The sequence below is a fragment of the Gavialis gangeticus genome, unplaced genomic scaffold (assembly GCF_001723915.1).
Source record: "Gavialis gangeticus isolate Ggan-Ray unplaced genomic scaffold, GavGan_comp1, whole genome shotgun sequence".
NCBI lineage: Eukaryota > Metazoa > Chordata > Crocodylia > Gavialidae > Gavialis > Gavialis gangeticus.
In genome coordinates this window covers 29,852,744-29,866,952 of record NW_017728995.1, presented here as the reverse complement: position 1 = coordinate 29,866,952, position 14,209 = coordinate 29,852,744, and the positions used below count along the sequence as shown (strand labels likewise).

The window sequence follows — 14,209 nt, the reverse complement described above, 5'->3', positions numbered from 1 at the left end:
ATGGCTTCATTGGACCGAGTTAGAAATGAGGTGTAGGGCCGTGAAAGAGGAGCTTGGCTACCAGGAGCGGCAAACAGGCCGCGGCATGGGAGAAGGAAGGGCCGTTTGCTTGGTGGAACATCACAACTGGGAAGAAAGATGGGGTTATTATTGCCTCTGGAAGGCAGGGTGTAAAAAGGATTGTCTAGATTATAATGATAAATGATATGGACTCTGTCACTGCCAGGTTAGAAATGCTGCAGCCACTACCAAGATTGTATTTGGTAGCCAGTGGTGATGCGTAGGGATGCATATGTACCCCCTGCGGTTGGCCACACACCCCCCTGGAAACACCAGCCACAAATTGGAAGTGCGTTTCTGGTTTTGCTACTAGCTCGGTGATCAGCAACTGGAGGAACCCCCCCCCCGGGGGTACCAGTCGCCCATGTTGGTAGCCATATTGGTCTGCACCAATGCATCCCACCCCCACCTCTTGGATTTGCCCCTGGTTGCTTGTATTTGTTTTCTCTCTAGTAGGGAAATAGTAGTTCTAGACCAGCTCTCGCCAACCTCCAGCTAACCAGCTGTGCCGTGCGCCACAGGGATGGGGTTGCTCTTTGGCTTGATGTTGAGATCCATGTGACAAACAGACCTGGCTTGTTAGCTCGCTGAAAGGAATTTTAGGGCCTCAGCACAAGGATTGTTTGTCAGACAACAACGGTAGCATGTTAAGAGACAAAGGGTTTGCAAAGCAGTGGTTCCCAAATGCCAAGGATGCTATTCAAGAATCCAAAAACAACTTCCCAGCAGGTGTCTGGGAAGAGAGAAACTTAACGAGGAACAGCACACATTTTATAGGGTTCGGGCTGCAGGATGACCCCTACGATAGGCTTCTCGTTGATTTCCTTCACTCCTTCCGGCAGCCGAAAGGTGAATGCTCTCAGGAGATTGGAGAACATGATAAAGAGACTTGTTTTTGCCAACTGTTCCCCCAGACAGACACGGTGTCCTGCAGGGTGAAGAGGAGAATTTATCACACGTATCTAATAACCCTTGCAAGTGGAATTATGCCTCTGCCCCCAAGTTAAGGGAGGATACAATTCATTGGAAATAAATGGCAATGTTTAATGTCTCAGTATGGCTTGATACTGTGTAGATGTAGAGAGCAACAGAGGTGTTGATCACAGCAAGTTAAAAAAACAAGAACAGATTTGACCTGTTTGTCTTCTGTCCTTGTTTTGTCTCCCATATTCATTCTTGCAACACCACTACAAGGCTGTGCTATTTTCCCATTTTACAGGAGGGAAACTGAGGCACAGAGAAGCTTAGCGACTTGCCTGCAATCATAGAGGAAGTCTATGGTAGGCTGGGGAACCCTGGCATTTTAGTTTAGCACTCTAACAACTGGACCTCCCATCTCCTCTGCCAAATGAGATCAAGTCAATGTTCCCAGTCTTAGAAGTCATGTCTACGCTAGGAAAATAGGTTACATTTAGAAGCTACTAATAATGTAACCTGAGTTTCTACACTTCTAAAAATATTTTGATTGGCTGTGGCCACTGCTAGATGGGATTATTATTCTCTGAAGAGCAAATTTTTACGTTCCTTCCAAAACCATTTTCCCTTAAATTACCAGGGATATTTGTTGCTCTCGTGTTCAATATCCAGTCTGTTTTTAAATCCTGCTGATTGCTTGCTCTCCATTTAAATGTGATTGATATAAATACACTCAGGATCTGTCAGGATTCAGTGTTGCCACAAGGAAATACATTTTGCTACCACAATTCCAGATAAATCTGCTAAGAAGCTTCAAAGACCCATTAGTCTTAGTTTCTTCAAGAAAGAAAGAAATTATCTGCCGTTGGAAATAATGCATTTGTTTTCTGAGCTCAAGACTTTACTGGGGTTTATAAAATAAGATCAGATGAAAGGCTAAACAGATATCAGTCTGTGGAGCAAGTACCCTGCTACATTGGGTGTGATGGGATTAATGTTACCTGCTGAAAATGGCAAAAAGGCTTCTTTGTTCAAAAAGTTTCCGTCTTTGTCCAGGAAGTGACTTGGGTTGAACTCTTGAGGGGTCTCCCAATGGTCAGGATCATACAGAACGGAAAATAAGTTGGGAAAAATTAAAGTGCCCTAGAAAGAAAGACAACTCCTTAAGAAAATAAAAAAAATATTCCTAGCAGAAACATCCTTGGACTTCCTATGGCTTCCTAATGCAGTCTGTTACATTCCTGTAAAAGTGCCTAATGCAAGAACAAGCTAATTCTTACATGTTCACCATGACACATCCTACAGAATAGTTCATTAAAACAGTTACTTCAGCAGCAAGGTCTTAAGGTTGATTCCAGAGTCTGAGGATGATAATATACAGCCAAAAATTAGTATGTTTAATTCTGGCACAAATAAACACCCCAGACTGAGTGTGGAACCCAGTTCTAAAGTTGTGGTCAGTGGAGCATGACCTCAAAGACATCTTCCTTGTTGTCTCCCAAGGAGCTATCTGTTAAGTCTCATCTGCTTGGGAAGGTATAAGGTAAGGAATAAATTTAAGGAATATATTTCTGTTGGTAAAATTCCTTTTATTCTAGAATATGTGCCTTTTTCTATTTAACTTATGTAGTTTTGCCTTTGGTTTCAATGGTGCCCAAAATTTCAGCTCCATGGGTGAGTTGAGTGGCATAGGGTTGATCTGTGGCCTGGATCCTGTGTGGGGTTGATCTATATGTGCGATCTAAGCACGCTAGCCCGACCCTGCGTGCCCCAACCTGGCCGAGTGCCGGCCCGACCCCGCATGCCCCAACCTGGCCGAGTGCTGGCCCGACCCTGCATACCCCCCAAGGGATGACAGAGCCCCCCAAGGGATGACAAGATGGAACAGTCACAAACTCCACTGTGACTGGTTCAGGCTGGACATAAGAAAGAACTTCTTCACTGTCCGAGCCCCCAAGGTTTGGAACAGACTTCCATCTGGGGCAGTTCAAGCGCCCACTTTGGACGCCTTCAGAACACATTTGGATGCTTATCTTGCTGGGATCCTATGATCCCTGCTGACTTCCTGCCCCTGGGGCAGGGGGCTGGACCCATTGATCCTCTGGGGTCCCTTCCAGCCCAAATGTCTATGAAAAAACCCCAACCTGGCCGAGTGCCGGCCCGACACTGCATGCCCTAATTTGTCTGAGTGCTGGCCCAACCCCACCCTGTGCACCTGGATCTTGCCATGTACCAAACCAACCCTGTGTACCTTGATCTGTCTGTGTGATCTATCGCATGCAAGACCATGCTTTCTGACCTACAAAACTTGAGGTGGGTCTGGAAATTTGGGAGAAAAGGAGTAGCAATTAACTCTGCCACCATTCTTCTGCTGCCAAATTTTCAGACCTGTGGGGAGCCTTGTTAGCTGTATGACAGCTTTGTGGGCTGCCTGTGGGCTAGAGTTTGAAGGCAGAAGGAAAGGAAAGTTGTGCAGGAGTTAACCTCTACTTACTGAGGTTCACAACCTATCCTGCAACCTATCCAATACCTATTTTTAATAAAGAGGTTTTTACAAATTGTTCAAGCTTACTTGTAAACCATTCCTTCACAAAACACAGAAAAAACATCTATGGTTTAAAAAGGTAAGTGGGAGTTATTGCTGTTTCTAATTTTGCCCAGAGAACACCTCTGAAGTGTAATAATATTAGCATACCTTACTAACCGGAAAGCCCTGCACAGTTGTATCCTTGGTACACTTTCGTATAACCCCTATTGCACTTATGCTGCTATACCGCAGAACTTCATGTAAAACTGCATTTGTGTAGGGGAGGATCATTCGGTCCTCATATCGAATTTCATGAGATGAACCAATAATAGCGTCCAGTTCTTCTTGGACTCGTTCTGCAGGGGGAAATTGTCAGAAACCAAAACTTAAGAAATCAGTCAAAGCATGGACTTGCTTCTCAAAATAAGTCACTGTAAATTGCAGGAATAAATCGGATTAATTCCTAGTTCATACGCACAACTTTGTCCCTTATTATGCTTAGGAGGCTGGAAGCCAAGGCCCCCTCCCCCTATTCTCCCAAGTTGGGTGGATGAGATGGGCTGGTTGTATGCCATCTGTTGACTTGCCTTGGGTTCCCCTGTCAGGGATGGGGACGCTTTGTTGCTCTAAAGTTTTTGATTTTGTATTTTTCCCCTCCTGATGACTCTTCATCCATGGCTATCACTGATTGGTCTCTCTGTGGTCATCATACTATCTACATTCTGTCCTGTCAGGATATTCGTTTGTTTCACAGGCCCATCACATGCATGCATCCTAATTTGGGCTTTTCCAATGTCCTCCTAATTTTGTCTGTTCCCCCAAAACCAGAACTCTCAGTGCCCCCACTCTTTGGCCTTGTGAGTTGGTGCCACCTTATCTCATGTTATGGAACAGTGTCATATATGCCCACAATTTCCCAGGCTATGTCTAGCCATTGACCTTGTTGTCTTGACACCCTGTCTGCCTTAAAGGCTGTGAGAACTGTCTGACTGTGATCGGGCTAAATGTATGACTGTGATCGGGCCTTTAGAACTTAATTAACCCTTGCTACTGCCCTGGGCTAGAAAATTACATTTAGAGGTTTGCCATATGTAACCTACAAATCAATTTCCAAAAGCAAACCTCTAAATGTAATTTTCTAGCCATCAATAATGTGAACAGTGCTGTCATTAGGGCCGTGCAAAGCTTTGGATCATGATTTGGATTTGGAGATGATTCGGAGGCCAAATCTATGAATCCGAATTGAACCGCAGGAAGCTTTAGACGTTCTGAATTGATTTGGAGCTTCCGAATTGATTCAGAAAAGATTTGGAGATTCAGTCATAGGGTATAATGGGGAATCAATGAAATGTTTATAACTTTGTTGTCTTTTGGCTGATTCAGATGAAACTTGCAGGGTTGGTAGCCTCTGTTGAGAGCATGAAGCCTGCCCAGTTTCAAGGTGATAGGTGCACGGGTTTTTGGGAAACTGCACCCCAAATTTCTGAAAGCAAAACTTGTGTCATGAGTGTGTGTTATGCCACAGTGGGATCAAAACTGTCAGAATGCTAGCCCCTGGTGAGGCCACAAAGCCTGATAAGTTTCAAGAAGATAGGTGCAGGGGTTTGGAGGAAACTGTGCCTCAAGCTGCGGACAAGCAAAACTCATGACGTGGGTGACAGTGTGTACGTTAAGGTGCAGCAGGATGAAAGCTGCAGGCCTTCTAGCCCCTGCTGAGGCCACGAAGCCTGCCAGCTGTCAAGGAGATTCTGGGGCCCTGCACCTCTTGCTGCTGACAGGCAAAACTCGTGATATGGGTGCTTGTGCAACTGTGTCTGTCTTGGGGCACGGGGGGGTGGGGGGTTGAAACTACTGCAGGCCTGGGTGCTAGGCTGCTGTGTTACCAATCAGTCATGATTCACTCAGGCACCAGTTCCATACACAGTAGCTAGCTAATGTAACAAGTTAACGAGCAAGGATTAACACCTACAAAACCACAGACTAAGGAGAGGAAAGAATCAATACAGACAATCAACTGCCCCAAGACAGAGACAGTGAGTTGCACGAGCACCCATGTCACGAGTTTTGTCTATCAGCAGTTGGGGTGCAGGGCCCCAGAACCCCCCTGCACCGGTCTCCTTAATAGCTGGCAGGCTTTGTGGCCACAGCTGGGGCTACCATCCCTGCAGCTTTCATCCTGCTGCACCTTAACACACACAGTGTCACCCATGTCACGAGTTTTGCTTGTCTGCAGCTTGAGGTGCAGTTTCCCCCAAACCCCTGCACCTATCTCCTTGAAACTTGGCAGGCTTTGTGGCCTTACTAGGGGCCACCACCCCTGCAGTTATCACCCCATTGTGGCGTTAACACATACAGGTGACATGAGTTTTACTTTCAAGAATTTAGGGTGCAGTTTCCCCCAACCCCCTATACCTATCTCCTTGAAACTTGGCAGGCCTCACGCTCTCAGCAGAGGCTACCATCCCTGCAAGTTTCATCTAAATTGGACAAATAACAACAAAGTTATAGATATTTCATTGATTCCCCATTATACCCTAGGGCCGAATCTCCAAAGCTTCGGAGCTGATTCAGCCGAATCAAAGTGGTAAACTGATTTGGGGCTCCAAATCAAATCGATGGCATCCGAACTGGCTGAATCCAAACCTGAACCGAATAGTTCCCTACTTGCTCAGGCCTAGTTGTCATCTTCAGTCTCATCTTTAATATGCTAAATTCAGCTTCTCCCTACCTAAAAGGGGAAGGAGAAAGGGCAATAATGCCAGCATGTCTGTTCGGCCACTACTTTCCCCCTATTGGCAACCCACAGTAGTCTATCCCCATCTATTTTATGCACAGAAATTCACTAGAAATTCACAGGAATGAAGTGCCATGCCTCATATTTAAATCTGTCATTGCTGAGACCATGGACATCTCTAGTTTTGCAGGTCACTAGCTGCAAGTTAAGATTTGGGCTCACTCAATAAAAGTTTGATAGTTTATATATTTGGTGAAGTTTCCCACATTTTGTTGGATTCCTTTGACTTCAGTTACTGGAATAAGTGCAGCTGCATGTCCCTCTCACCTTGTATTTCTGGGTGTGCCATCATGTAAAGGATAGCCCACAATAAAGAGATTGTGGTGGTGTCTGAACCTGCTATGAAGAGATCAGTAATCACTTGGATCATGTTGTTCTCTTTAAATGTAGATGTTGGGTTATCCTTGGTCTGTAGAGGGGAGATGGAGAATGTGAGTTAGGACTGCGATTGGGTAGCACTGTAACCTGTCTGAAGACTTTTACCTAAAAAAAATGCCTGTTGAGATGACAGAGTTGGAAGACATGAAGCTGGCAAGCTGAAGGCATGGCTGATGGCCATGTATATTTGTAAATGACATTGTCTTGTTAATGCAGGAAGGAAAGAGGGAGAGTTTGTGTGATGAGCACTGCTCTCTTTTCCCCCCTTCTTTTTAAGATACAGATGGAGTAACAGTGTATCTCTGGTGGGTACCAGCCAAACAAAGACCTCACTAATTAAAAAATGTATCCCTTTTCTTTTTATGTCAAAAGGAAGCAGCCACTCAGAAGGGAGACTGCAATATCTAGATGTGAACAAATTAAGTATTTAATTTTGGTGGCTAGGATCTGGTACCAGCTTCCAAGGGAAGTGGTGCTGGCTCCTACCGTAGAGGTCTTTAAGAGGAGGCTTGATGATTACCTAGCTGGGGTCATTTGAGCCTAGTTTTCTCTCCTGCCAGAGCAGGGGGTCAGACTAGAAGGTCTGCAAGGTCCCTTCCGACCCTATATCTATGAATCTGTTATGTAGCTGTATGGTAGGGGTGCACTGATAGAGATTTTGGGAGCTGATACCAATTTTTAAGGAGGCATATTGGCCAATATCAATCCAATTTCTGATACAGCTACGTCCAGCAAGTAAGTCTGTTATGGTGGAAGGGGAGGAGGAAGGCAAGGGGCGTGGGGATGCAGATCAAGGCCCACTGCAGTGAGGGAGAGAGTGGGGCTGGGACAAGCGCTGCCCAGCTGGGACAGAGTGGGTATGGAATAGAGCTGCGGCTTGTCCGGTGGGGTGCGGGGATGGGGGCTGGCCCCCACTGTTGCACGCTGCTCATCCAGGAGCCACTCATCTGGCAGCTCATCAGGCGCTCACCTGCTCATCCAGCAACTCCCACCGCTGCTCCTGCTGATTGTCTGGGAGGGCATGGGGAGGTGGTTGCCCCCAGATCTGAGCAGGATGGGCAGGGCCAGGGCTATGCTCTGAGTGAACAGCAGCGACACTGAAAGCAGGGGTTATGGGGGGGGCTACAGTGAATTTTGGGGTGACTGCAGCACTCCCCCATAGCCACTGCTCCCAGTGCTGCTGCTGCCCACCCTGAGCACAGCCCGCCCTGCCCCGATCTGGGGGCACATGCCCCCCCCCACACACCCTCCCAGACTAGTGGTGGGAGTAGCACCCCCCACAATTGAACTTCGGCTCTGTCTTGTGGCCACCCCTACCAAGCTGGGCAGTGCTTGCCCCAGTCCCTGTCCCAGCCCCACTCCCTCCCTCACCCACATCCCTTCCCTTTCCCCTCAACAGACTTACCAGCTGGACACTGCTCTCCAAGCTGCTGGGCTGTGCTCCTCGTCATCTACATTCTGCACTGTGGCTATGCATGCATGAACCATTTATCTGCCATATTATCAGCCATATCAGACCAATTTCGGATACAGACCATTTTCTATGTATCGGTGCCAATCCACTATCAGACCAATGTATCGGTGCACCTCTACTGTATAGAACACTGTTACTTACTTTCCACATCTGAGAGAGATATGAGTCAATGAAATCCTGTGGCTTTTCAGGCACCCAGCTGTTCTGGTGAGACTTGATCTCATCCTTTACAAGTCTACGTAGATCCTGCATGTGGGTTAGTGCCAGCAGTGATCTCATGAACACAGGACTTAGATGCTTCATCAATGTTGGGAAAGCATCATAAAGCTGTAGGGGAAAACAGACAAAATTAATGTTGGGAATTCTTGGTTTTGTGACCAAGGCTTCCACTGATTCATTTCAAGAAACAGGGTGTTTACAATGGAATCCTTTTCATGGTCCAGTTAATTCTTTGTGAAAAGAAAGGGAACACTTGACTGTTTTGACTTTTACCTTATTTTCTGAGATGACAGAGAGCTATCAGGGGCCAGATACTATACTTTCTACACCTTGTGCCTTCCTCTAGCAGCTTCCAGATTCTCAGTGTCAGGATCCCTTGCAATAAATCTGTGGTCATATTCTTAAAATGAAGCCTTGACTGAACTCAAAAACAGGTCACATAACAGTTCACTAGATGGGCCATTTTTCACTTATGTCTTGAACCAGCACTTCATGGTAAGTGTCACGGTAGAAAACTAGGGTGTATTAGTTTGTTTTGTTCTTCTGAATGGACATCACAGCCTAAGTCTAACATGGTGAGTATAGGACTATGACAGAAACCTTGAAAGCAGTGGTTCTCAAACTGCAGGCTGCATACGGCCTGATCAGCACACTTCTGTGGCCTATTTAACACACTCAGAGCTCATTTAAAATGTGCTTGGTAGACTTTTGACAGCATAGAAATGAGAGATTTTACAGAATATTGATTTGTATTGTATTACTCTTAGATAACAGATACAAAACATTTTAAAATGGATACACAGGAAGTCAGTTGTGTGGGTGCGGCTCACATAACACAGTGAGAGCTGCAGGTGTGGCCCACTACAGCAAACGGGTTGAGAACCACTACTTTAAAGCAAAAGCAGAAGAATAGCACAGACAAAAAGTAGCACAGGAAGATCCTGAGTGTGGTCTCCAAGGCAGACATGATGCTGAAGAACCCCAAGGTAAGCATCAGTTGGGGCTATCCAGAGGAAGATATTTTAGCACAACCAACATTGATGTGGACAGAGAAAGTGAGGAGGCTGGAGAAGGACCCATGCTGAAAAAGAACAAAGCAAGAAAAGTTGAGTGCTGCTCTTATAGCTCCGTATTTATCCAAGACTTTTTATTCATTAATGTGCAGGGAGTACCTATTTCATGCATTCACAGTAAGGAATATTCTGGAAAATTAATAGTTACATTTTATTAAAAGAATCTATTACTTACTCGAGGCCAGATGGTGCCTTCGAATTCTGCCATGGCCTGAGATCCCTTGAAGAGTTGCTGGAAGCTTTCATCCTCCGAGGAGAAGCAGTGCCCAAAAAGCACAGCAGCAATCACGTTGTTGATGGAAGAAAGGATGGAGACTGAAGGGTCCATAGGTCTCCCTGCGGACAGAGGAAGGAGTATCATTAGCTCTTTCACAGACTGTGCCCCATTGTAGGCCATGAAGTTCCACTGAGCTGTATTCCCATCTGTTCCTGATTCCGATGGGATCTTGTGAATGTCTGATCTTGCCAAACAAGAATGGGGGTGTTTAAATAGAAAAATCACAAGTTGGGCAGCAGTATAATAAATGATGGGGACAGCCCTTCACAACAACAGCGGCATCTGGGATAATTTGGAAACCTTTGTCTGTTGCTGTTACCAGCCCAGGCCTCCTTGCCAGAAGTTAAGAGTGAGAGTAATTATAGTCTTGTGGTATTTCAACCCAACTAGGAAGCTTTCCGTGGTGAAAGTGTTATGAAGATATCAGGTCTTATATGCTTTCATCAGATCCCAGGGGGAAGATGCCTGCGCACATTACAGAAACCTACCTTCTCAGCTGATACTAGGGAAACTTACTGGCAGCCTCAGTAGAAAAGCCAAGGAGAATAAACCCTCTACCCTTTCACTCACAGTTTGTCAGTCATTTTCTGTACCAGATCTATTAAGCTGAAAGAGATTAATACTTCAGCACATTACCACATATATATTTATGTTTTACCTTTCTCTCTGGCAAAGGTCTGTACCAGGAGCTGAGCTTGTCCCTGAATCCATTCTTCTAGGGTTTTCTTCCCTAATCCTAGGTTCCGTAACGTCATCAGGCTGAACCGTCTCTGCTGTTTCCAGGTGTGGCCATTAGCAAAAATGATGCCTTGAGCCAATAAAATAAAGAAGGACTGAGATAAAATTGTATGAATGGCCTGCTAATAGACAGACTAGAAGAAAGTTAAGGTGGTTCCAGGATTCTGTTTTGAGTTGATGATGACCTCTTGCTAGTACTTAAATGGGAAATGAGACATTTATGCTAATTTAGATTCACATACTTGGTCCTTTTCATGGAAAATAAGTCTGATATCCTTCCCCTTCTCCCTCTCCATTCTGTGGTTTTCACCATTGTCCAGCTAATAAAACTACTTTGTTGTTTTATCTGGGATCATGTTCAATATACGCTAATTCTTATTGTTTTGTATCTGTGGTTCTTTGTCTATTGCAAAAACCTCTTCAGGTAATTTGATGCGGTGCTATACTCAGTAACTTCTGAAGGAGACCAAATGCCACTTGAGTTACTCACTGTACATGTAGCAAATGCAGTGGTTTTGTGTACTGAATACACAATTTGGAGCCAGCATTTCAAAAGCACATGAAACTATATATATAACTTACAAAGCACTAAAGCGAGTAGCTATGAAGAGGGTGATGCTTTTGATAGATATTCCCATTGAACTAGGGCTTTTCCTCTGAACCATCTTGTCACAAACAGAAGATTTCTTTACACGAAGAAAAAAAGTACCTTGAGGGCCGCCTATCACATCCCTAAGGAAGGGTGTGATGGGTCGCTCTACAAAGTCATCTGAGTGGCTGATCAAGGCATCCTTCACTGCTTGGAATCCATTCAGCACAATTACGGGTGTTTGTCCCAGCCACAGAGTGTACATATTTCCATGCCTTCTAGCCATCTGCCAATGCAATAATGCACACAGTGAAGTACAGACACCACTACAGGTGGGACATGTCTTTTTTTCTGAAAATGGATTAATTAGCTGTTTCATGAAGCTGAAGGCCCAGGTTTATTTCTAATTACATAATGGTTTGTTTGCAGCTTGAACATTGGTTTCATTCTGATGCCACGGAGTAATAGGGATTTACACAATGTCTCAATTAAATCTTTGCGTTTTTCTAATCTTGCCATTAATAACTCATTTTGCGTATGCTTCCAAAGGGTGCCAAGACAAACCTTTCAATACCTCAAGCTAGAAAATAAGCATGACTTTTCCCTCTTCACTTGTATTATCCTGTGGGATTGATAGACTCTTATGCAAGACAGTCAGTAGATAATCTCCTATTTACCATTTTTCTTAAACTCTATAGCATTTTTTGTCAGTGTGCCAGTAAGCATCATTATTGATAGCAGTACAAACTTGGAAAACCTGGTTGTTATGAACTGCTTTGGCCATCGGAGGGTAGTATTAGGTTACATTTGTATCTTGTATTGCTCTATCCTAGTGTATATTATTAACAGGGATCCTGGTTTTCCCTGATAAAAAAAATTGCAAATTCTCTACTAAAAAAATGACAAATTCTCTAATTAAAAACCCAAAATCTGTGATTAAAGTGAAAGGCCACTATATATATATATATGTAGGTATCAGTTGAACACAATGTTTTATTGATATATTTATACAGGTTTAATGTAATTTGGAAGCCTATCAGTACCTCAATCACTATAATAAAATAAATTCTAAATACGTATAAATTTTGCCTTTTATTTTGGATTTTTTTAATAGAAAATCAAAGCTCCCCCTGCCCCCTTAGCTCACAGAATGCAGGTCCAGGACTCTGACTCCCAAGCCATAGCCCCGCTAGCCCTGCTGGTGCCCCTCACTCTCCCCCACCCCCTACAGTCCTCTGGCTCTGCTGGTACCCCTCATTCCCCCCAGGCCTGCTGGTGCCCTTTGTCCCTCACCTGCAGCCCCCTGCCCCCCACAGCAGCGTCTGAATCCCAGTTGCCACCTGCAGGAGGCAGTGGCTGCTGCAGCAACATGGAGCACAGAGTGGCTCCCCCAGTCCCATGGGCAGAACGGCTGGAGTGGAGCCTGCAGGGGGCACAGGTGTCGGCTGCCTGCTGCAGGCTTGGGTGGGGAGTGGGGCTGGCTCCCTGCCACTGCACTCACTCCCAAGAGGGTGAGGGGGGACACATGCCACCCTGATCTGTGCATGGGGTGGGGGTGGGTGCAGGCTACCTGCTTCAGGCTTGGGCTTCCCACTCTGCTGATCTTCCCCGGGGCTTCTGTGGCCCAAAGGGCAGGACCTGGCGTGGCACAGCAGGGTGGGGCTTGGTGGGGAAGCTCCTTGCTGCTGTGAGCTCCCTGCTGCTCTGGTGAGGCACTCCCTGCTCTCCCAGCAGCAGCAAGGGGCATAACCCCATGCCACCACTCCCGCTGCTGTCAGGTAGGCAGGGGACATCTCACTAGGGCAGCACACAGCTCACAGTGGCAAGGAGTTTCCTTGCCCAGCCCCACTCTGTCCTGCCATGCTGGGTCCCACCCACTGAGCCACGGAGGCCCTGGGGGAGGGCAGCAGGGTGGGGAGTCCGAGCCTGCAGTGAGCAGCCTGCCCCATGCATAGATCGGGGGAGCACAGGTCCCTCCTGCCCCCCTGGGAATGTGCGCAGTGGTGGGGAACCAGCCCCACCCCCAGATGAGCCACTCATGGCCCTGTCCCACTCCCCTCCACGGCCTGGCAGCCGCATATTCTGGCCCCGGGCCCCAAGTCCCCCAGCCCCAGCCCTGCTCAACTTCCTCCCTCTGTATGGGGGCCTCAATGCTCCCTCCCTCCTGCCAGACTTAACTGCAGGAGCTGCTCTCCAAGCTGCCTGGCGCCCATGCGTGTATACATGCACACGGCACCCCCTATCTGGGCACCCTCCTCCCACTTCCTCAGCCTCTTGCAGGCTGGAACTCTTGTCAGCTCTTTGTAAAAGGGCAAAATCCATGTGTTTCTCTGTTGAGAAATCTGCGTTTTTCTAGGGTAAAAGGGACAATCTATGTTTTTTTTCTATTTTTCCATGGGAAACAGAAAACCCAGATCCCTGGTTATTAGCATGATGGCACAGCTTGGCCACATGTTTTAATTAGCCTTTTCGAAAGTAATCATTGATTTTGGGTGTCTCATTTCTGGTGCTTTGGGTCTGATATTGTTGAGGGGTGCTGAGCTGCTGCAGATCCTGCTGGTTTCAGTTGGAGTTTTGATTCTCATTCCATCTGCAAATTAGGTGCATCCTCTGTGATTCAGAGATGGGCAACCAAAAATTGAGACAGCTATAAAAATTAGGCCTGTGCGAAGTGGCTAGTATTCGTTTCGGATTCAGCCAATTTGGGGACAGTGATTTGAATTGGGGACTGTGATTTGAATTGGTGATTTAAATCACTGTCTCAAATCGTTTCAGCCGAATATCCAAATCACACAGGCTTACCCCCACCTGCTCTCCCAGCCTGGGCAATGGCTGCCCTGCCCGCCCTAGCTCCGGGCACTTTGGAAAAAAAAGCCCCAACTTAATGGGTGCTGCTGGACAGGGGGTGATCCCTGCTGCCCCCCCTGCCCCACGCTACGTGGGGGGGGGGCTCTGCACAAGACCTCCAACCCCCCGCTGTTGTCCCAGCCCCCCCCATGACTGCCCCACCCATTCCAGTTCCGTCCCTTTAAGAAAAAAAAACCCAAGACCCCCAAACTAACCAGTTCCTGCCCGGCGGGGGGTGATTCTCACTGCCCTGCACCATGGGGGCTCTGCACGAGCCCCCCAAAGCCCCAAGGCCACTGCAGGAGTGGTGAGTCCTGG

General features: G+C 46.6%; 1 protein-coding gene across 1 annotated transcript in view; it reads right to left on the bottom strand.

Moving 5' to 3' along the window:
• Positions 1 to 679: 679 nt before the first annotated feature.
• Positions 680 to 14,209, bottom strand: part of LOC109288064 (cytochrome P450 2J5-like) — a 23,326-nt gene continuing 9,796 nt past the window's right edge. The window contains exons 2-9 of the mRNA XM_019503417.1: positions 11,165 to 11,330; positions 10,376 to 10,525; positions 9,616 to 9,776; positions 8,290 to 8,475; positions 6,564 to 6,705; positions 3,671 to 3,858; positions 1,977 to 2,118; positions 680 to 988 (exon numbers count right to left, since the gene is read on the bottom strand). Coding sequence (XP_019358962.1) covers positions 810 to 988; positions 1,977 to 2,118; positions 3,671 to 3,858; positions 6,564 to 6,705; positions 8,290 to 8,475; positions 9,616 to 9,776; positions 10,376 to 10,525; positions 11,165 to 11,330 — 1,314 coding nt within the window. The 3' untranslated portion in view covers positions 680 to 809. The remainder of the gene's footprint in view (positions 989 to 1,976; positions 2,119 to 3,670; positions 3,859 to 6,563; positions 6,706 to 8,289; positions 8,476 to 9,615; positions 9,777 to 10,375; positions 10,526 to 11,164; positions 11,331 to 14,209) is intronic.